This window comes from Mercenaria mercenaria, unplaced genomic scaffold, assembly GCF_021730395.1.
Source record: "Mercenaria mercenaria strain notata unplaced genomic scaffold, MADL_Memer_1 contig_654, whole genome shotgun sequence".
Lineage (NCBI taxonomy): Eukaryota > Metazoa > Mollusca > Bivalvia > Venerida > Veneridae > Mercenaria > Mercenaria mercenaria.
This window is the reverse complement of record NW_026463542.1, coordinates 52,414-76,232: the sequence shown is the minus strand read 5'-3', so window position 1 is coordinate 76,232 and position 23,819 is coordinate 52,414. Positions and strand designations below refer to the sequence as shown.

The following is a 23,819-nucleotide window of genomic DNA, read 5'->3' as shown; positions in this document are numbered from 1 at the left end:
AATATGACAATAAGATTGTGTGAATAAATGTGGGAAAGGCCATCAAAAATATTTCTCCTCAAGATAAACGTAAACATTTCATTTGAAACAGTGTCATCAGATAATAACTGCTGATAAGAACAAAAGTTTTGCTGCGATCGTTAAATACACATATATATATTAGGCCACACCAAGTTGATTCTTGGTAATCGAAATTACACACCCCTCCCATTCCCCCAAAAGTAGTTGTGAGCGAGCAAGTAAAACATTTTTACTTCACCTGTTTAGGTGCTTGCGAGGAGCGGTAATACGAAAACCCGCAAGCTCACTCCTATTAACTTTGAGACAAATCCGATAACCAAGCACATAATTTGGTATGACATTATGAGTATATGCAGTTCTGTGAATATTTTTGGTATGAATATAGGAATTATCTTACTTGTTTTTCTGATTCAAGACGATCGACATTTGATTTTAGTTGTTCCTGTGTACATTTGAGATCTTCTTTTAGTTGGTCGTTTTCCTCTCTTAATTCCTTTGTCATATTTATCCATGATTCTATTTCGTCTTGAATTTTCATGAAACGCTGAATAAGAATATACAGGGCTAGTCATCATTTTTGTTTATTAATAAATGCTACTTGAGCTTTTCCCGTATTTTATAGTCTGTTGTAAGTTGTTTAATTTCATTTAGGCTTCTCTGACTAAACTGTAAATAACCTTATCATCATTTATTTTCTGAATGTATAGTAAGCTGGATAAAAATGTACATAGAAAGGTTTCATTCTTGTTTATATTGTATTCTTTTCATTATTTAAAAAAGAGTTTATGTCCTGTATTTGTCACAAAATGCTACAGGTCCGCTGCATAACAACATGTATATTTTATATTCATATTGATAAACAAGCATAGAAGAAATTTAAATATGTATAATGAATCCAATCAAACTTCACATTTCTGGGCTTCCCGTATATAAACATTTTAAAGAGCTTCGATTTAAACTCGCATGTAATCAGAACTATAAAATCAAGACAATGCCAATTGTGCATTTCAGGACAGATGCTTAAAGAGTAACAGCTAAAAAGAACTCTAGCAATATAAAACTGTTACTAGTAACCGGTGCAACGATAAAATCTGTAAATAACATATTTGCCCTTTTTAAAATGACATTTACTCAGAGCCATATGACAATCAAAAATATTAACGAAATATTGTACATCACACTCTTCAGTCTCTTCTGTAATAAAAAAACTAGTAGTCAAACATGCTACAATGTCAATGCTTATGTCTGATAATTACTATGCAGTTATGTCAATTTTATTTGACTGTTATGAAAATATAAGTTATCTTACTTGTTTTTCTGATTCCACATTTGATTTAAGTTGTGATACTTCGTCATTGTGCAATGTCTTTGCATTTTCGAGATCTTGCCTTAATTGCATCGACGTTTTGATCCAAGAATCTCTTTCATCTTGAATTATGATGAAACTCTAAATAAGAATATACATGGCAAATTATCATTCCTGGCAAGGTAATTTACCCTTACCTCTTTTGTTTACTATTAAATGCTTCTTGAGCTTTACCAGCATTTTATTGTCAAGGGAATAAATGTTCAGCTGTAAGTTGTTTGATTTCATTTTAAATCTGTCTGATCATCATTTATTTCCAGAACATACAATAAACTGGATTAAAATGTACGCATAAATGTTTAATTCTTGGTTATATTAAATTCCTTTCATGATTCCCCATAAAAATGATTTTTATTAGATCTATTTTCTTTTGTAAAAACTGAGTGAATTTCATGTTTTTTTGTTACTAAATGCTACAATTCCGCTACATAACTACATGCATATAATACATTTATATAAAGAAATAATTTCAAACTTTATAATATTTCTGTGCTTTACATATGTAACCCATTCAAAAACTTAAACTGCTTCAAATAAAACTAGCATGTATTCAATACCATACAATCAAGAAAATAATAATTATGCATGCGAGGACTGATGCCAAAATGGGAACAGTCAACAGAAATCTCAATTAATATAAGATTTTTACTAGTAACCGCTGCAACGATAAAATCTGGTAAAATAGACTCACCCTTCGTTAAATAATATTAACTCCCAGACATGTAACAATCAAAATATACGAAATATTTTACAAATCATTATTCAGTCCTTGTTTCGTGTCTGATAATAATGTTACACTATGTCATGAGAATATGCAGTTACATGAACATTATTTTGCATCAAATTATTAGTAATCTTATTTGTTTTTTTCTGATTCAAGACGCTCTACATTTGATTGTGGACGTGATAGTTTGTCCTTGTGCAATGTCTTTGTATTATCGAAATCTTCACTGAGCGATGAAATCATTATTCTAATTTGATTGTTTTCATCTGTTAATTTCTTTGACTTATTCCTCCAAACCTCACATTCATCTTTCGTTGTCATGAGTCGCCGGATAAGAATATACATAGTAAGTTATCATTCTAGTTTGGTATTTAATTCTGTCTGAGCTTTGTTCGCATTTTGTCTTAATTTTTGTGCCGGTAATAAGTGTTCTGCTCTAAGTTGTTTCATTTCATTTGAAACTTACAAATAATCTAATCACCATGACTTTTCTGAATATATATAAAGTTGAAAAAAATGTATATAATAAGGTTGTAGTCCTGTTTTATATTATACTTTATCATGATTCACTTTCAGAGCAAATTTTATATACAAGAAGAGAATAATCCCTGTGTCACAAAATGCGGGTTTCGAACATTTCTGTAAGTATATATAGTTTTTTTTTGTACTTTTGTAATTTGCACTTGAGACTAACATTTGGCAGCAAAAACATACTGTCGGATCAAGAAGATTGCGACGAAAAATCGTCTGAATTTAGGACACAGGTTGGTTTGATACTGAAAGGATTTTTTACGAGAAAGTCTCAGATTTAAAACGTGATCTGAAAGAGGATTCTGAGTAGACACCTGAAAACGTAAGGAAGAAGGTACGAAATGATATTTTTATTTCTTTTATCAGCATTTTAATAAGAAACAGTATCAATTTGATTCTGAAATTTCGGATCTGGTTGATACTACTTATAAAGCCATAAATCTCAGAAATGCTTCTAAAGAGTATTTGAATAAAGCTCAGCAAAAATTAAATCACATAAATAATTGTTTGAATCACATATTCCTTACTGTCTGGGCGGTCCATGGTAAATGAGTATGAACAAATACATGTTGCCAGTGACTCCGACGATGAGAAACAGATTCGTTTGTTTGTTTTGGGTTTAACGCCGTTTTTCAACAGTAATTCAGTAATGTAACGACGGGTAGTTAACCTAACCAGTGTTCCTGGACTCTGTACCAGTACAAACCTGTTCTCCGCAAGTAACTGCCAACTTCCCCACATGAGTTATCAGAGGTGGAGGACGAATGTTTTCAGACACAATGTCTTTTATCAAATCGTCACGGAGAACATACGCCCCGCCCGAGGATCGAACTCGCGACCCCGCGATCCGTAGACCAACGCTCTCCCTACTGAGCTAAGCGGGCGGGCTAGAAACAGATTCGTAGAACTGACGAGAAGCCCATGGCAAAATGGAAAAATGTTGACACAACCCCGACATAAACAGTCATTATTCATCTGAAATGCATTCAAGTTAATTGTAATGAAAAATTATGTATCACTTTAACTCATGACTTACGTAAAAGATCAAGTGTTCTAGAGTTATCGCACCTGACTAGTAATGATAGAATCCTTAGTTCGAACATCCGTCTATATGTACTTTTTGTTTATTATGCATCTACATATTTCAGGCTATAGTTATTTCTAAGAATTGTTCCTTTGTTTGTTTGTTTTGGGTTTACGCCGGTTTTTTTTTTCAACAGTATTTCATGTAACGTCGGGAAGTTAACCTAACCAGTGTTCCTGGATTCTGTACCAGTGTAAGCCTGTTCTTCGCAAGTAACTGCCAAGTTCCCACATGAATCAGTGGTGGAGGACTAATGATTTCAGACAGAATGTCGTTTATCAAATAGCCAAGGAGAACATTCGCCCACCACGAGGATCAAACTCACGATCCGTAGACCAACACTCTACGTACGGAGCTAAGCAGGCGAGCCTCTAAGAATTGCAGATGTATGTAAAGGTTATTGAAATTTTCAGAATTGATTATATTCAGGTGTTCCAAGTTATGTTATTTTCATGATGTTATAACACCCATTTATATTTGAAAAAAGTCCGTTTATGTAGTTTTATACTGTACGAGAGCTGTTTATAGGCCATAACATGTAATCAAGTCAGTATTGCATATTCTTGCATAAAAACTACTTTTTTAACTGGATCCGCCCATGTATTAATCGTGTACAAACAAGGCAATTCACGTGCTGTTAATACCCAATTTTTATTTTTGAAATGCTTTGCCAGGGACATATGTATGTACTTTTGCGCACACTGATATTTGGCATCTGCGTCTTGTTTCTTCCGTAACAACTTCTTCTGGTTGCATTATAGATACAATGTAATCCATAGTCTGTTTAGCTGTATCAGTTTCCAACCCCAAACGTACTGCCCCTATCAATGTACACACTAGCTTCTCTTAGAGTTCACTCCCTTTTATAAAGCGTCTGTTCAGTTATTGTAAATAACTGTGAATAAATAAGTATCGCGTGTAACTTGTGCTATTGCTCGTTTTTAGGTATTATATTTATGACCTTTGTTAGTATCAGTCAGTATGTTTTTACCTGATCTTTCGCAAAATTCATATAATAAACCATGAAAGCTAGTCACAACCCTCGTACTCATCCGTACTCTAAATGTGTTCGTATTCAAAATAATTCGAATGTAAATTTATTATTCTTAAAATTGTGTTCCTGTTAATGAGTTTTTTTAAGTTATATGCAAAATTATGAGTAATATAACGTTTGTAATAATTAGAAATAAAAATAAGACGCTCAAAAACCTTCAAATCACGCTTTTGGTAGTGTTGTTGATCTGTGTGCCCTGGTTATTGATATTTAAAACAAGTTTCCAAGAACAACCGAATGGTAACTAAAAATGTACCGGAATCGTAAAGTCATCACATGAAAACAATGCATTAAGTCGTCGTGTAATGTTTGTTTTATGCAAGAATAGCGACAATACACGTTTGTTTTATGTATTAACGTCTGCAGAAGCCCTTGAAATATTTTTGTGACCTCGACCTTCGGTCTCGGTCACAAACAATCCCACGGGCTTCTGCAGACGTTAATACACAAAAAAAAACGTGTATTATCCCTACATTCACAAATATTACATAGTTACTAAATGATTGCATAAAATCAATGCATTTACAAACTGAAGAACAATCTAAATATAAATTAAGACAATATTGTCATGGTTCTATTTGTTTTGATGAATCTTGTCATATTTGTTTTTTAAGCTTTTAAATTTTATCAAACACTTCAATTATACAGAAACTATTCGAGATATTTAAGGTATATCAAATTTTACATATTTCAGTAATGTTCATTAATATTCATATCAATATATTTCTCTTAGTCTTTTCGTGGTTTCCGCAAGATTGCAGGACGACATGGCGGGACAACAGGGACGGTTCATTCTAAAGAAAGTCGTCTGCTTCTCATATGGGAACTCTGGTCATTTTGCTTCCGGTTGCTAATCAAGATTACAGTCATCATTTGCACAGAACGCAACCTTTACAGGACCCATGGGAAGTAACTTCTCATGACTATCAAGTTCAATAAACTCATCAAAGAATCAACAGATAAGTAATGCCAGTGATTTTCAAAGTGATGATGATATGTACTTGCTTTTGTCAGGTAATTTATCAAATGATATCATAAATTTTCACAAACACTTCTGCAAATCAATTGAATGTTCGTTTACTTATCAGATGCCTCGGTAAAGAGCAAATTAGTAGAGTGTTTTCGTTTTTGGAAAGATACTATTTAGACGGATACTGACATTTTGTCTTTATACAAGACATCTATGTTATAACTTTTCGTCTCTCAGTCTTGTCTCTTTGAACTTAGACTTATAAACATTTACTTATTTTGTGATAAGTGATTTCTTTGTAGTACATGTATTAACATTGTATTTATATTCTAGAAATTGTGTTTTGAAAATTCAATAATATTATCAAATAATTGATATTTTCAATATTTCTTTTAGAATACAATAAATTCAAATTTATTCATTTTCAACAATTCATTTATTTCGACGTAATAGATTATTTCATAGCTTTGTGTGTATTCGCAGGCGAAAAGTGTTACATGACAACTGAATGTTATTATTTATGCTCTTCAAGTAACGGAAGAACACTTTTTATGTGATCTGGTGGAATGCCACCTAATTTTTTCTTTTATGTGCACCGCAAGTGGCGGAATGCTGCTTTCATTTGTATTTGTATGTGCCTTCAAATGGCGGAATGTCTCCACTTTTTTGCTATGCAAGTGTCTGAATGCTACCATTATTATATGCGCTCTGCAAGTGGCGGAATGCTGCTTATTTTTTATGTGCTCTGCAAGTGGCGGAATGTCACGTGGTGAATAAATGTCACCGTTTTTGTGATCTGCAAGTGACGGAATGCTACCTTTTATCTATGTGTTCTGCAAATGGCGGAATGCCACGTGGTGACGCAATGTTACCAATTTTTATGGTCTGCAAGTAGCGGAATGTTACCTAATTTCTATGTGCTATGCAAGTGGCGGAATGCCACGTGGTGACGGAATGTCACTCTCTTTTGTGTGCTCTGCAAGTATTGAAACTGTCACAGTTTCTTTGTGCTCATCAGTTTGTGGTATGTCTGGTACGGTTAAGGAAGCTAGAAGCTCCAAAAAATTTGTGTTCAGTAATTCAGCAAAGTTCAACCATAATTTATTTCCGAGACCTTGTGGTAAAGTATCTTTTACGGACATTCGTTTTCAAGTGGGGTTTCTTTTTCGAATACAGCAATATCTATAACAGTTTGTTTTTGTAAGTGTTTCAGTAACTAAAACATAACAAGTTTCATCTAACGCATTGAATAGTACAATTTAATGTACAATATTGAAAGAAGTGCTTTTGTAATTATGAATGTATACATACTTTGTAAGTAGAATGATCCTTTAATTCTTTAAGCAAAAATTAAAGAATTAATATGAATCTTTGATGTAACATTTCGTGATTTTAATCATTCTGATGCAACCGTTTTCTTGTTTGTAAGTTTTAACCAATTGATTTTTGAACTTGTATACGACATCATTTCATTGCCACTATATTAAAATGATTAGTCGATCATTTTGTTTCAATTGCGTTCCATTGTTTATTTCAGACAAAACTTATCCCATAAACAGTAAAGATGCAGCTTTTGTGCTGGAAGTTTTCATTTTCTGTCATAGCTGATATAGTGATTGAATTAGCAACTGTAACCATTTAATTATAAATTAAATATAATTATCGTATTACTCTCTTTGTTTGCTCAACATTTGCTGCCAAATATATACCTTAAACCTATTTGTGTTTTTGGTTGTGTGTTATTAGTTTATTGAGATAAGAGAATAATTAATTTACTCAAAGCTTCAGGGCGAGTAAATGCGATTTTTATCGTTTCGTTCCTTAGTTTTATATTTCATTGGTTTCTATTGTATATAATTTGGCGGGTTTCTGAAACGAACATTTCGAGCATTTCTGTCAGGATATATAGGTGTTTTGCGCTTTAAACCCCCATCACTTCAAGCTCGTTTTCAGTACGTTCTAAAAAATGTAGCCGAACGGGCGCAAACTGTGTGGCAACGGAACAGACATAGTAGCGACGTTCTACAGTCTGTCTAAGAACTTTATAGACTGGCTCGGACGGGGTTGAACGGGAATGGTGCTCCAGAACTTTGAGCCTACTCAAACATTTCTGCCGATCATTCTGTTCTACAGTTAGACGGACTGACAACGTACTTAAAACGAGATGGACGTACTAAGAACTGAACCGCCGTACTTCGATCGTACTAGAAACGTGGTATGTCGCAATTCGATCGGGCGTCAAATCAAGTACGTGTGCACACCGGCCGGATCCGTTTGTAGCTCGTTTAACCCGTTCATAGAAAGACTTAACTCAACCGCATTACATCCTTATTGCGTCGTTATTCCGTCTGAATACGATCCAAAAATAATACTAAGTTTGCAATACGTTTCTAAATAGTTCTCAGTACGCTCCGCACGTTTTTGGTACGTTTAGTACGTTTATTCACAGGTCCTACAACGTCGATCCCGTCTGCAGTACAATTTCAAAAGTTAGGATATAAATACATGCCGATGCCGTACAGGTTCAAGATTTGGGCACAAGGTTTAGCCAAGTTTATGCCTTTGATTTTTTCTTCTTTGTCTTCTGACTCTGTTCTCCTTCATCCTCGAACTTGGAGACAGAACCGTCAAAAGGTGCAGGGAATAAATTACGGCGCTCATCCTCTCGACTTTCACGTTCATGGGCTGACTTAGGAGACTCTGTATCGGCTTCTGTGAGACATTGGTCTTTTCCTGTTTTAACACTTTACACACCGTCTCTGTTTGGCTTCACTTTTCTTTGTAGTCATATTGATACTTGCCTTTTGATGTGGATTTTGTATTGTGTCTTGAGAAGTTGAAGAGACAAACGAGAATGAGAAATGGGCGAAACGTGATGGCTTTTACTAGCCATCGGACCAGAAGGTGATTGCAATTTATGTTCTGAACGTACTAGGGAGAGATGAGGACGAAATCAGAACGAGTTAAACTGTCTGTGAACGAGTTGGTCGAGATAACAACTAGTTAGAACGTATTTCGACGTACTCAAAATGAAGTAGGACTAGTTACGAACTTCTTTAATCTGACTACAGACGGACTTGGACTGTCTACAAACGGTGTCCACATGAGGTGAACGGGCATTTTTTCCGAACTGAACTTAATATTAACGGACTTCAGACGGGATAAAGACGCGATGGACGTATCGAGAACTTTTTAAGAATTAACTACATCGCATTATGGATATTGTCCGGCCGGAGTACAAACGTTCTAGCAGAATCGCAGCCCGTTATTTTAGGACGGGTTGGGACGTTTTGAGAACTAGTTTAGTGTGATGGGGTCTTTACCTCTACTCGAGTTTAACATTTGGCAGCAAACACAAGTTAATGCCCACCCTCCCTCAAAGGTTTATTTGACAATCTGGTATTTCTAGGCTTTCAATAAAAGGGAACAGCTTTAATTTTCATTTAAAATGAAATGTAAAATATCTTGCTTTGCAAAATAGGTATTTAGTTCAATTGTTGATTTTATTCATTTTTAGATGAAGATGTAGAATCTGCTACTGGTTTTTATATTTCTTATACTTTAATAGATATTGTTGTCCTACGATAATAATACTACAACAGGATTAAGCTGCATAAATAAGGAACTTGCACATATTAAGTAATACGTATAACGCGGTATACCTCGTCAGATTTGTGTCATACGTGCATTAAATCGGCGGCATTTCTACCGTGCCGCAGGAATTTTGAATCTCGCGTCTTGCGACTTAAGGTACCGGCTGTTTACCTAAATGATGTTTGTTGTCGCCAACAAATATAGCTGAGTGAGTATGCTCGCAATGTTTATTTTGTCTGGATGAATGCACACGTGTTTCATGGCGTATTAAAATTTTGGTGTCTTATTTAACAAATACTACTAATATATATGTTCCTATATTTTATCAGTTAATAAAATATGGGCAGGAGTTTGGATGCGTAATAATTAAATCACGAGTGTGTAGCACGAGTGATTTATTCATCCGCATCCAAACGACTGTCCATGTTTTATTAATTGATAAAATTATTGGAACATATTTATTATTTCGATTCTAACAACGCAAATAATTCGCATTTTACAGTACTACGTTTTCTGCGTAATACGTCATTCGGGTCATATGTTTTTTTTTTGCCTGAAAACTAGATTAAGCTTGGTCTAAGAATACATTTGATACGGAGGTCATTTAAGACTGGTGAATGACCCATTATTATTGATTTAAGGTCAGTACGTTAAATGTCCAGTGGGCAGTGACCAAATAATTTCTGTTCCTTGTCAGTTACTTTATGTAAGTATTCTACAAGTTTTTGTTATGATATTAGAATCTCTAAACATCACATAATTATCAGTTAGTCCATGACCTTTGCTCACATTTACTGTTATTCCCATTGTTCTAGTGAAAGCAGTGTGTTTCACATTGATTTGTTATAAATGCTTATAATTCAAAAACGATTTTGAGCAAAATCAACCAAACATCACTAAATTTTCAATAAGCACATGAGCTTTGCTCATATATTATTTTATCCCCTTTGACAGAGTTTCACCCCTTGATTTGGTAAAAGAAAGGTTGAAAATGCTTATTAATCAAAAGTTGTTTAACTAGAATCACTAAATTTAAGCTAACTGTTAATGCCTATTACCAGAAGCTGTCATACGCTGCCAACATCAGTTCCCTCAGTGCTTTGTTTTCAGGACATATTGATTTGTTGTACAAAGTGAAAATTTATCATACGATAAGTGATTTATTTCTGTTCAAAGTGAATTTATCTCGAAAACAGAAGGAGATAGAGTTAGACATCTTTAATAATACAGAATTGCATACGGTAAAAGTACTCTATTTTGCCTTTACTGTTTAAATTACATAGTGCACAAGAAATGTAGGCATGTTTAACTTCTGCCCCACAGAAAAAGGTGTTAAAATTTGCATACAAGTATCTCATTCGATACAGTGTATTGCTGTTACTAGTAACATTGGTTTGAACGTTTGTAAAAAGTCACCATTAGGTGGGTGATACCGTAAACGTTTCTCCACATCAAAGTGTGCAAGTTTGTAATTATGGTACGTGGTACACCTATTAACACTGTGAAAAGTAATCTTCGACGCGTTCTAGTTTGATAAAATCTGTCAATCATAAGCAAAAAATATAAGTAGGCACTGTACGATAAAGTCACGTGGGTTGGCCTCCATGACGAAACCCGATACAGTGTTTTTGGCTTCTATTTCTATTTTCCCAGAAAAACAATATTTCTTTTTGTTTCAATGTTTGCAAATATATTTCAAAATGTTAGAGCGGACGTTTTCTTCAGTATGGAGCGACATGGATTCATTAAATTTAGTATCTTCTAATCATAATTGTCCATAGAAACACCGGGAGAACATTTCAGTCCCTGTACTTGTCTCAACAATTGCAACAATATGCGTAATTTACGTTCAACATGGCAATAAGATTGTGTAAATATATGTGGGAAAGGCCATCAAAAATATTTCTCCTTAAGATAAACGCAAACATCTCATTTGAAACAGTGTCATCAGATAATAACTGATGATCGAACAAAAGTTTTGCGGCGATCGTTAAACACACACACACACACACACACACACACACACACATACACACACACACACACACATGTAAACGCAACCAATCGGGGATGTAAGCTATAAACCTAGCAAATGGGAACTTCTTTATTACTGTAGCTAGAGTTATCATATTTCTATCAGCTCTTATTCTTATGATCTTAAAATTATCCGAGGCTTTAGATTAAAGCTATCTTCAATTGTTAAGCAATGAGATTTTTCACATTCAGAGCGGGGAATATTGTGTTTAAACCAATTGAGGTGAATGTGTAACAAACCGGGTGTTTGTGTATAGACGAAATGTGGAATTGTGTGTTTCAACAAAACGGGGAGTTAGTGTAAAGACTAAATGAGGTGCAAGTGTATAACTAACCGGGTACGTGTGTAAAGTTGAAACGAGGAACTAGCTATTAAAATGGTGAATGCGGAAGCTTCTGTTACATATCATATATATGAGAAAAGACAATCGAGGGAGTTAATTTGATTTGATGGGTTTTACGCCAGTTTAAACACTATTTCAGTTATGTCAGGTGGGCAGTTTACCCAACAATCGTTCCTGGAAAAATCAAGTACTAGTACTCAAGCTGTCATCTTTCTTACATAAAGAGACCTGGTCGGTAGCAAGGATTGAACCCATGCCCCTTAATCAGTGAGTACTTAAGAGTGATTTTAAGTCAGCGATTCTAACCACCCGAAAACAGAGGCGGTCAGACAATAGAGAAAGTTCTATTTTCTGTATGTAGGTACATGTAGCACGTCAATCATTCGACATTCAATCAAAAATTGTCTATGTCAAATGTTAACATTAAAATAACTGTTTATGACAAGACATAGAACAATCGAAGAACAAACCAGACTCATGATGCAGAGACATAATAAAGCACAAAACAGTATCTGGTTTTATCAGTTGTGTGCTTAAATCACTTCCCATTGCCTACAGCAACTTTTGAACTTCGATATTATAAGATTCTTTTACTGGTTGTAGGTGCAGATAGGAATATGTGAAAAACTGTTTAGACGGTAACGAGGCTCTCTGTCGAGTTACCGCCTAAACAGTTACCCGAGAGCCGGATATTTCCATCTACACCTATAATAAGTGGTAGAATCTTTTTCTTGCATACCGGTTTCAAGAAATAATAATAATAATAATAAAAAATAAACTGAACAGCTGTAGCGAGCGAGAAAAAAATGCCCCATTCCCTTGATCCGCCCTTGAATCTGTGCTAAGCAGACAATTTATTTTTCCTTCAATTCTACTCGTTCAAAAGACAGAATTAACAGTCAAACATATTAGTGTGGTTCCTTTAAAAACCACTCGGATTAACAAAATCATGCATACAACAAAAACACAGACAACTTATTTGGATAAGCTACCAATCGGCGTAATATTCAATATATTTTCCAGTTGTTGTGTTCCTACATTTAAACTGTGTATTATTATATATACATTGTACACATTATCATGATTTAAACTATAGTACCGTTTGCTATTTAATCATAATAAGTTTCAAAAAGATAAGGCATTACAAAAATGACGTTCCCAGAGTAGGATATCAACTCATGACTCAGGCTTGAGACGAAAACAATAGTAGTAGGTAATTCATTTGAATAAGATAGAACTGAGGCAAACGCATGACTCTAAATCAGGAAGAATGACAGAAACAAAGCATTTATTTTTATTTGCGCTTTTCTCTCCGATAACAGGTTAACGAAAACTTGATTTTCTTAGAAAAAAGAATTTTGCGCTTATTTAAATGCATAGTAAAATTTTAGGTTCGATATGCGGAAACAGGAAATAAAAATTGGGGAATCTTAATCCAAACTCCGCAATGACTCGCAGTCCCTGACTTTTGCATGAAAATCATTATTTCTTGCAATCAATATTAAAAAAAGACTTAAACAAAGTTTACAGCATTTCGAGTCATAGTTATTTTGTTTCTAAACTATTTTCCCATATAAAGGTTTTGTTTTTACCTTTTTTAGAAAACCAGGAATTTACGCAAAGTTTATCAGTACTCTTTCAAAACAAAGTACCTGCAGAAAGGATTGCTCGTGTAAAAATCGTTCTGATCAAGGAGATTAAAATGAAATCAGTCATAGGTATTTTAAATTCATGATATTGTTGTTTTAATCAAAACGTTTATATCGTAAGTATTTTTATGATTATTATATATTTGTGTTTCCCTCAATGCTATTAATTACCAGTAATCATATGTATGCCACTGTCAAACTAAAGACAAATATGCTTGCACCCATAATAAATACTGCGTTAATGTGTCACCGATAGGAAAATGTCTTTATTTTGTGTCGGTCAGTTACATGAGTGAGGTATGAAATAACCATATATGTAACAACGAATAATATCGTTATGTATTTAAAAGCTTTATATTCAATAAAATCCTTCAATCGCAATAAAATTTCTCTGTTTTCAAATTTCAATCAAGCGATTAGTACATGTATAATAAGTTGTGAATTCATACGATGCGTTACATATTATATTTTCTAATACATCGGGAACTCATCTGTAGAATACTGTGATTGTATCTATTTCATCAGCACTGTCAGTTCAATCATCAATAATTTTCGTTCTTTATTTCCCAAAAATACCACATTAAATGCTACCGCAATAAACGCACGGTGTGATATATCACTGAATGAACAAAACTGATAAGCAGGTGAGTGAGGTAATTCCCACCCCGTCCAACAAACAAAATTTCTTAAAACGTTGTTTTGATCAAATTGAACTTCTACGGACCTGAAGTTGAAGAAAATATCATGTGCAGTTATAATTGTATGTCATACTCATACTTATTGTAGAATGATAGGAATGTCAGTGACAGAAAAAACTCCTTTTGGTAATGAGCATATGCATTGTAAAAATTACCTTGGTTCGGTATGTCAGTAACGCACTGAGACTTTGAGCTTTCAAACTTACACGTCAATGGTTTTTGTGTAACAACTTAATAACTTTTATAATGCTAAAAGCGACAGTTTATAAAGATTAAGACGTTATTAAAATATAGCAAATTCATGATATAAGTTTTAAAATAGTGTGCTTCAGGTTGAAGAATCTGGGGACAATTTTTCTGTAGGATATATCTGTTCGTTATGTGAACATCAAATTTTATTTATTTATTTTTTCTGCATGAGAATTGTTTTGCTGTGATTCCCATGTGTTTAGTTGACGTCTCACGGTTTCTATATTTTTTGCCAAATGATCCTTAAACCCATGCAGCCGCAGCATTATCATTTATTTGAACCGTCCGTAAACTACAAATATTCGGACATGTACAACACACTTATAGCCTATGCTTTATTGAAACATTTTTCTATCATGAATTTCTGTACTTGGCGATCGCTAAACAAAAACCAAATAAATAGCATGAAATTACCGTGTGAAGGTAAATGCACGAGTTAGCTATGATCTAGGCTTTAGAATTTCCAAGTGTTTAAACAGTTTTAAGAATGTATTGGAGTCAGTCTTGTGTCATTTTCTTTGATGTGTAGTAGATAAAATCAATCAGATAATGTACTAATGTTATGTGGTCTCTAATTTACAATGGAAAATATGCTATCATAATTTGTTTCCAGCATGTTATGATTTTTTTTTAACTAAAAGGTTCATGTTACAGACCTTAAGGTTATGAAATCATTGCTGTATGTTGTGAAAGGTATTGTCTTATATTCAAAGAGAAATCATGCAAAACTTTTCTTACGGAAAAGGTGATCAAACTGCAAAAACAACAAAGTACAAATTAAATTAAGTTACAGTGGGCACAAAATAATCTTAACATTTATCGTCCCCTTACGGTCTATGTTTTGCAATTCGGAGGGCAAAATATCATTTATCTGTACATCTGCATTACCAAAATTCTGTTTAACTTGTTGAAATAAAAGAGAAGACAATTTCAAAAGATATCGTTGTGTAAAGTTATGTTAAGTTTTGACAATCCATCATATGATCATCACAAATAAACGTTAGTGACAGGCAAACAAAACAGTAAACTAAACTGGATGACATTAAATGTAGAAAGGAATGTGTTGCTTTGTTTTAGATTGAAGTTAAAATTGCTGAAGTTTGCTGAAGGTAAAAAAGTATGTTTTGTTTGAAAATCAGATAACAAGAAAAGGATTTTATTATTATTTTTCATCAGAAACAGTCGCCTCTTAAACACATTTTTTCACGCAATTTCGCATCTCCTCACAATTACATTTTGTAGATGTTCGTTTGTCATCAGTTTGCAAATCTTACAAACAGGAAATAATAAAACGGCTGCATTCTTTCATAACGAACGTCACGACATTCGCAACTCATCGAAAAGAATCCATTTTATGTCTTTCCCGTAAAATGGTTTGGTGTCACTCTTAATGGAGTTTTGGGGCGACATTGTATACTAGAATGTAAGTATGTATTTACAAATTCACGATTCAACTTCTTTCCATGTGTATGTTGTATGGATAATAAACTTCCGCTTAATTAAAGGGAACCTGTGTTTGAAACCAATCAGCATATAATGCACAGTGTCTATGTAAAAAACCAAAGCATGTTTGCATGTATAAACAGTATTGCGTGTTAGTATAAAAGATGAAAATTAATGTATATATACCGAAGTGTGCATTCGTTCTACCGCTTTAAAACTGGAGGAAGCATATCTTCACCTCGCACGGCAAGAAATGCTGTTATCATAATGTGAAAATTATGCTCGTTTTTAATATAGAAATTTCTGTTAAAAGTTTGCATGTAGTCAGGTTTCTATTTACTAAATGTCTCCGACATACAGTTTGCAAAACTGTGCTTCTTTTGAAAATGAGAAAATTTTGCTGAATCTTTTGTTGATGTAAGATAGTTTCGAGTGAACGGGCTTCAAAAAATCGAGTACGCTGCCATTATAGCTCTTATTTGTGCTGTGGCCACAGATCACATCAAAACAAAATCTTTTAAATTTTCCAAATTAGGAATAAAAAATTCGCCTAACTCTTCTCCCAGATTCTTTATCATTTTGGCATTTTTCCTTTTCTGTACTGTTATTTCACGCTCAAAATTGGGGAAAGGGTGCGCTCCCTGTCCCCCCCCCACCCCCTGCTCCTACGCCTATGGTAAAGTAGCGAAAACTTAAAGTAAGTTTGGCCCGGCACGTTTTCTAAATAAAATGAGTAAATGTATTTTATAGGCATATATATTCAATGCGTTATCTTTAATGATTATTGAAGTGAAGATAGGAATAAATATTGACAAAAAGTTGCTTGCGGTAGAATCGGACTTCCTGGCTCCGTAAAGACAATTAGGACTAAACTAGATTTAGGTGTTAATCCATCGCATAATGTAGATTTGGGATAAGTGAGAAGTTTGGGGGCCCCATGCTCCGCCCTAGACCTTTACTTTTAGATCGGACCGGGTGGCCGTTGTAGAGAGAGTAGTCCCAACCAGGCACGGATTACCGCCATTCCGGGAAAACTCTTAATCGGGAGGAACCCCGGTCGAGGTGTGAGGCGGGCGTAGGTCCGGGATGGCCTAAAATCGTCCCAGCAGTTAATAGGAGGTCCCTATGGGACCTTTAGTTAGGGTTGAGACTTGGTGGCCGTTGTAGAGGGTGGCGGTCTATGGAGGGCCAGCATAGTGGCTATTCCGGGAAAACTCTTGTTTACTCGTGAGCGGGTCTCAAAGTTGGTTTCAGGCCATTTTCGGAATTTTTCATTTTTTTTCAGTTTGGGCGCCCCCATCCGCCCCAGTCCTTTAGTTTTGGATCGGACCGGGTGGCCGTTGTAGAGAGGGTTGTCCCCTACCAGGCACAGGTGGCCGCCATTCCAGGAAAACTTTTGTTTGGGAGGAACCCAGGTCGAGGTGTGAGGCGGGTGTGGGTCCGGGGTGTCATAATTTGAAGGTTGTTCATGTTGAGAAACGGCGTAAACCCAACACAGTTAAGGTTTATCAGATGCATAAATGCAATTATTTCTTTACTTCATGTCCGCACCCTTTTGACGTATGTCGTTAATTTCATGTCGATATGACTCTTCATATTTCGACCAACTTAAAAGTCAGAATTAGCCGTGAATAAATATTGTTTGTGTTCGGGTTTTACGTCCGTTTTCATCAACCATTTTATTTGTTACAAGCACTAAACTCTTTGTCTACAGTAACTTACAACTGTCCCATTAAAAAACTTTAATCACGGATAGAGTGACCGTACCAGACACCAAACCTATGATCGCTCGATTGACGGACCCACCAAAAAGTGTGTCATTCGGTCCGATATGAGGGGTGGGGGTAATTTTTGACTGGATGATTTAGACAAGAGACTAATTCCTAACAACTGTCCCATTGAAAAACTTTAATCACGGATAGAGTGACCGTACCGGACACCAAACCTACGATCGCTCGATTGACGGACCCTCTAAAAAGTGTGTAATTCGGTCCGATATGAGGGTGGGGGTAATTTTTGACTGGATGATTTAGACAAGAGACTAATTCCTAACCATTTTTGTTCCTTGGGTCACTTGTATTTATAGTTTCAAAACTGGAAATGCATATATTTGTTAACCATGGTTTAAAATGTTCATTTAAAAAGGTGAAAGTTAACATTGTGGTAATGGCTGTATATGCCGATGTTGAAATGATTTATAGCCCGACCCAATCGTTTTTTTGCTGATGTTTTTTCTTGTTTGTTATTTTTTTTTTGTTCTTTGTTTATAAGGTATGCTTGTATTTTTTTATGTATGAAACAAAGAGCAATCAAATATATTTAAAAGAAAAAAACTGAAGTTAGCAGTTAATTTCTGAAACGCGGAAGTTAATTGTTATCACTTCTCTCTCGTTTATTCATATTCATATTTAAAAATATATATATTTATTTTTTTGATAGTGCTGTTTTAAAACAGACTCTGAACGATCATGTTTCGGGGACCCGGGTTCTAAATTTTTACGTAAAAGTCTAGAGACGGCACCGATCTTTCATATTTTATACTTCAGTTCATTCATATCATCCGGTTGTTGTTTCAAGCTAAAGTTGAAAATGGCATCGATTTAGTGGCTATATCCAGCCATAATATTCACGTTTTTCAAATTTGAAAAAAAATAAATATACATGCTGATAACAACTGGAAGATTTAATCTGAGTGATAAGTATGAATACAGTCAAATGCTGACAAAATCTTAGCCATGTATTTACTCTAAACATATATATTGTTTTTCTTCTTCATTGCGTTCATTCTAGATTTGATGGAAAAGAATATAATCAGAAAAGATATTTAATTTAAAGTGGGCAGTAGTTATATCTACCCCTTTTATGAACTACAAGTAAATACTAAATTGTTTGAAAATGATACAAAAACAAAATAAAAAAAAAACAAGAGGGTCAAGATGACCCTGGATCGCTCACCTGAGTAATATGAGCTACATGTTTCAAATGTCAAACTGATGATTTTTAGAAATGTTTTGGAAGATTTTCTGATGTACAATCAAGTAACCCCTGCGGGGGGGGGGGGGGGGGGGCAATTTCACCCCGGGGGTCATGATTTGAACAAAGTTTGTAGAAGTCTACTTGGCAATGTTACATACATGTATCAAATATCTAAGATCTAGGCCTTCCGGTTTATTTTTAGCAAATTTATGAAGATTTCCCTATGTACAATCCAGTAACCACTGGGGCTGGGTCAATTTGACCATAGGGGGTCAAGATTTGAACAAATCTTGTAAAGGTCCCCTAGGAAATGCTTCATGTCAAATATCTAAGCTCTAGGCCTTCTGGTTTATTTTTAGAAAATGTTTCAAGATTTTCCTATGTAAAATCAAGTGACCCCTGTGGCGGGGTAAATTGTGACCCCGGGGGTCATGGTTTGAACAAATCTTGTAAAGGTCCACTAGGCAATGCTACATGTCAAATATCTAAGCTCTAGGCCTTCTGGTTTATTTTTAGAAATTTTTTGAAGATTTTCCTATGTAAAATCAAGTGACCCCTGGGGCGTGGTCAATTTTGACCCCGGGGGTCATGATTTGAACAATTTTTGTAGAGGTCCACTAGGCAATGCTACATGTCAAATATCTAAGCTCTAGGCCTTCTGGTTTATTTTTTTTTTAAATTTAAGATTTTCCTATGTCTTCTGGTTTTTGAGAAGAAGATTTTTTAAGATTTTCCTATGTAAAATCAATTGACCCCTGGGGCGGGGTCAATTTTGACCCCAGGGTCATGATTTGAACAAACTTGGTAGAAGTCCACTAGGCAATGCTTCACACCAAATATCTAAGCTCTAGGGCATCTGGTTTTTGAGAAGAAGGTTTTTACAGTTTTTCCTTTCGGTTGCAATGGCAACCAGATTTCTGCATGGAATTCAATTCTTTGAACAATTTTGAAAGGAGGCCACCCAAGGATCATTCCTGTGAAGTTTGGTGTAATTCTGCCCAGTAGTGTTCAAGAAGAAGACTTTTTTTAGAAATTGTTGATGCACGACGCACGACTGACGACGGACATCAAGCGGTCACAATAGCTCACCTTGTCACTTTGTGACAGGTGAGCTAAAAACTGGATGCGTAATGAAATCTTTAGCAAACAAGCTGTTTGCTGTCAACGCAAAGACGTGGCGTCGTCAATCGTAATGTTTGACATTCCATTAGATGGCGCTCTATTACGCCTTCTTGACCTTGATATGAAACCAGTAAAACCTCATAAATCTTTTATTCAGAAGATGTTAATGTCATATAGAAAGCAGATGAAACTGCATTGAGTGAAATATCTAACTATACAAAAGAATGACGAGGCAGTAACATCTACAGGAAACAGATAAAACTGATTTTAGTGACAAAATTTCTGCTGGCAGTATTAATGTAGGACACTGATATACCAAATACTGATGCCAGTAAATCAAACTGGTATAACAGCATTTTGAAGTGCTGTAATTGCTTGCTGTTGTAGCAGTTAACTGCTAGTAGTACATGCAATTAACTGATGTAACTGTTGCCGGTTAACTGCTATAAGTACTGGCAGTAGTACCATTTAAACTGCTGTAACTGCTGGCAGTAGCAGCAGTAAATTGCTCCTACTGCTGGCAGTAGCAGCAATTAACTGCTGTAACTGCTAGCAGTAGCAGCAGTTAACTGCTCCTACTGCTGTACTGCCAACTTCACGCCGATTAATAATTATAGGTTATTAGTTTTTTTATCGAGAAATATGCACGAGTTCTGCAGTGGAAATATTGCGCGACTTTTGAAGCGCAGTATCATTCCGCGAAAGAACGAGTGCATATTTCTCGATTAAAATCTAATATTCTTTTTATTACATGCGCATTTACTAGTATACTTAGAATATTATATAATGATATTAATTTGTTCTTAAGCACGTGTAAAGCTGAAATATCGCCGGGGAAAGAACTTTTAAACGCAACGACAAACATAAAACTGACGTCACAAATGACGAGACACACCCGATATGAAATTTGAAAGTCAATATGGAAAAATATTGACGTTTTAGGTTAGACTGAAACTTAACGGAGATTATAAAAGATTATGTAATAATAGCCATTTTCGCATACCAGAGGTTTACTATGGTTCCCCAGTTGAACCTCTGGTATATTTCGCCGATAGTTTTAGTTTTGTTACATTACAGGTAAAAGGTTATTTATTTATTCATATTTAGCAATACTTTACTTAGATACTGTTTGATCATAAATTCGGCGTGATTGGCTGAAACCACTCCCGGTAGTAATTGCTCATACTCACCAAGTACTAGTAAATGAAAGAAAGAAATCTGAGGTTCGATTTGGGACTGTGACGAACCTCTGATTTATTTCAATGAAAAATAGCAGACTTGGTTAAGTTGAATCTGTTCATGAGAGGTAATGAAGTGTGAAACATATCACGCAAAAATCACCACCACCGCCCCACACTAGAACCGGCTAGTTGAACCTTTGGCATATTTCGCCGATATTCTTAGTTTTGTTACACTACAGGTAAAAGGTTTCAGCCATTCAGCGGCGTTTCGCGATAAATCATCGTGAACCAGTCAAAATCGACCATGTAAAGCTTGACCGCGTCCTTCTTGATATCGGTGCCGAATAATAAGGAATACTTGTATTATAATTTCCTGATACATCCGATTACAGGAATAAGTCTATATTAATCAAAGTCATGCAATATCGTCTTTATTCATTTTAGCCAGTACTTTACTTAGATACTGCTTGAGCATAAGATCGGCGTGATTGGTTGAAACCACTCCTGGTAGTAACTGCGCATGCTCAGCAAATAAATGAAAGAAAGAAATCTGATGTTCGATTTGAAACTGTGACATATTTCCAAACTCTCCAGTGCACCACGGAAAATATAAATATAATTTTAAAGAGTTTGTAAAACCTGTATATCGTAGCTGACAATTGCACCTTCAAAATCATTAAAGGAATCCTTTGTCTTACATTAGACGTGTTGTTACCAATGAAACATCAAAGGAAAACAGAAACAAAAGAATATAAATATTCAATATATATACACATGATTACATTATATATATTATATATATATTAGGTTACATCATAAATATACTTTATTTTTTGAATATTGTATGATCGCAACTGACAGATTGACAGACGGATTGAGTGACAGACAGACAGATAGACACCCAGACAGACAAAGGGCAAACCAGAAGTCATTTGAGATGAAACACTGACAGAGAACACTACATGTAGAGGTAACTTAAGAATTATATGATGAAAAGGGCAAAGAAATTGAGCTCAGACTCTTCATTTACGTGAAGTTATATTCATGGACATTCCGTTACCATGGTAACGAGTCGTTTAATTTATTATAGTTTGGATTATTCAAGTGGTAATTGAAAATAGAAGACTATGACATAAAACGGTTCAAACCACTCTACATGTCTTAATTTCGAAAAAAAAAATCAAAGAAAACCAAGTTTTCCATTACAAATGGCTGATTTGAGTAGGGGAAGAGTTATCTCCCTTAATTTCTGCACTATTTCAAATTTTATACGGCAGTTTTCTAATTTTATAAAGAATTGTACACTATTGTAATAATTATTTATCGTGAAAATTTTTAATTTAGGTAAATAAAATCGCCACTGTTTTTTAATTTTCTTTACGTATATCCCCTAATCAATCAAATATTTACAAACACACAGACACAAATAAATTATTATTTATGAATTTAATGGAGTATTTGAGAAATTTGGCAACTGAAATGAGAAAATACATACATTTGCCAAGTTGTTGATACATATTTAAACAAATTTGGAATGGGGGCCCAAAACACCCCTTATCATACATGGTCCTTTGTGTTAAAATTAAGACGAAAACAATAGAGTTATCGAGGTAGTTAATTTGAATAAGATAGCACATAACCTTAATCAGGAAGATAACAGTGACAAAGCATTTATTTTCTCCGATAACAGGTTAAGAAAACTTGATTTTCTTAGAATAAGACTTTTGCGCATTATTTGCAAAGTAACATTTCAGGTTTGATATGAGGAAACAAGAATTAAATATCGGGGAATTGTTCATTCAACCTCCGCAATGATACGCAGTCCCTGATTTTTGCATGAAAATTGTTATTTCTTGCCTGAGAATATCGCAATTAGTATTAACAAAGAATTAAACAAACAGCATTTCCGGTCATATATATTTGGTTACCAATATATTTTCGTATAAAATGTTTTTGTTTCTATCTTATTTTTAGAAAACGAGGCTTCACTAGTACGTTTACTTTACATAGTTAATCTTTCAGAATGTGTGAGGGTCATGAGTTCGGATCCCACACTGGGAAAATCTTTTTCCCAATTTTGTGACGATTTTCTTTTTTGAAACTGAACATGATTTTTTTTTATTGCAAACAATACTTACTAGAGTTTCAATCACGAAAATGTATATATAGTATAATTACAAAGGTAGGAGAATGAAGAAACAGCTGCAGTTTCCGCAATACAAAGTATATATTAGTATTTTCTATCAAATGCAGACGTATATAACACTTTCATATAGTAACTAAATGCTCGTGTTAAAATCATTCTGATCAAGGAAGAGTAAAATATAATCAGTCATAGGTATTTTAAATGCATTTGAGATTGTTGTTGTTTTATCCAAACTTTTAAGTCCTAAGTATTGTCATGATTATGATATATTTGTATTTCCCAGAAAAAACAAGTATTTCAATGCTGTTAATACCAGTAAAGCATATGTATGCCACGGTCAAAACTAAAATAAATGTACTTGCACCTATAATAAATACAGCGTTAGTGTGTCATCGAATAGGGAAATGTCTTATTTTGTGTTGGTCAGTTACATGAATGAAATATGAAATAATCTTATATGTAACAATGAATAATGTCGTTATGTATTTGAAAGCTTTCTATTCAATAAAAATCCTTTTTTGTCACTACCCCGGTAATGAAATTTCTCTGTTTTCAAGTTTCCATTAACGATTAGTACATGTGTGATAAGTTATGAAGATATCTGAATTCATTCAATGCATAACATATTGTATT

The 23,819-nt window shown here is 34.6% G+C and overlaps 1 protein-coding gene across 1 annotated transcript in view; it reads right to left on the bottom strand.

Moving 5' to 3' along the window:
* Positions 1-418: 418 nt before the first annotated feature.
* LOC128554695 (rho-associated protein kinase 1-like) overlaps positions 419-23,819 on the bottom strand; it is a gene marked incomplete at its 3' end in the record, with an annotated part of 46,747 nt that continues 23,346 nt past the window's right edge. The window contains exons 6-7 of the mRNA XM_053536003.1: positions 1,331-1,468; positions 419-565 (exon numbers count right to left, since the gene is read on the bottom strand). Of these exons, the coding sequence (XP_053391978.1) occupies positions 419-565; positions 1,331-1,468 (285 nt within the window). The remainder of the gene's footprint in view (positions 566-1,330; positions 1,469-23,819) is intronic.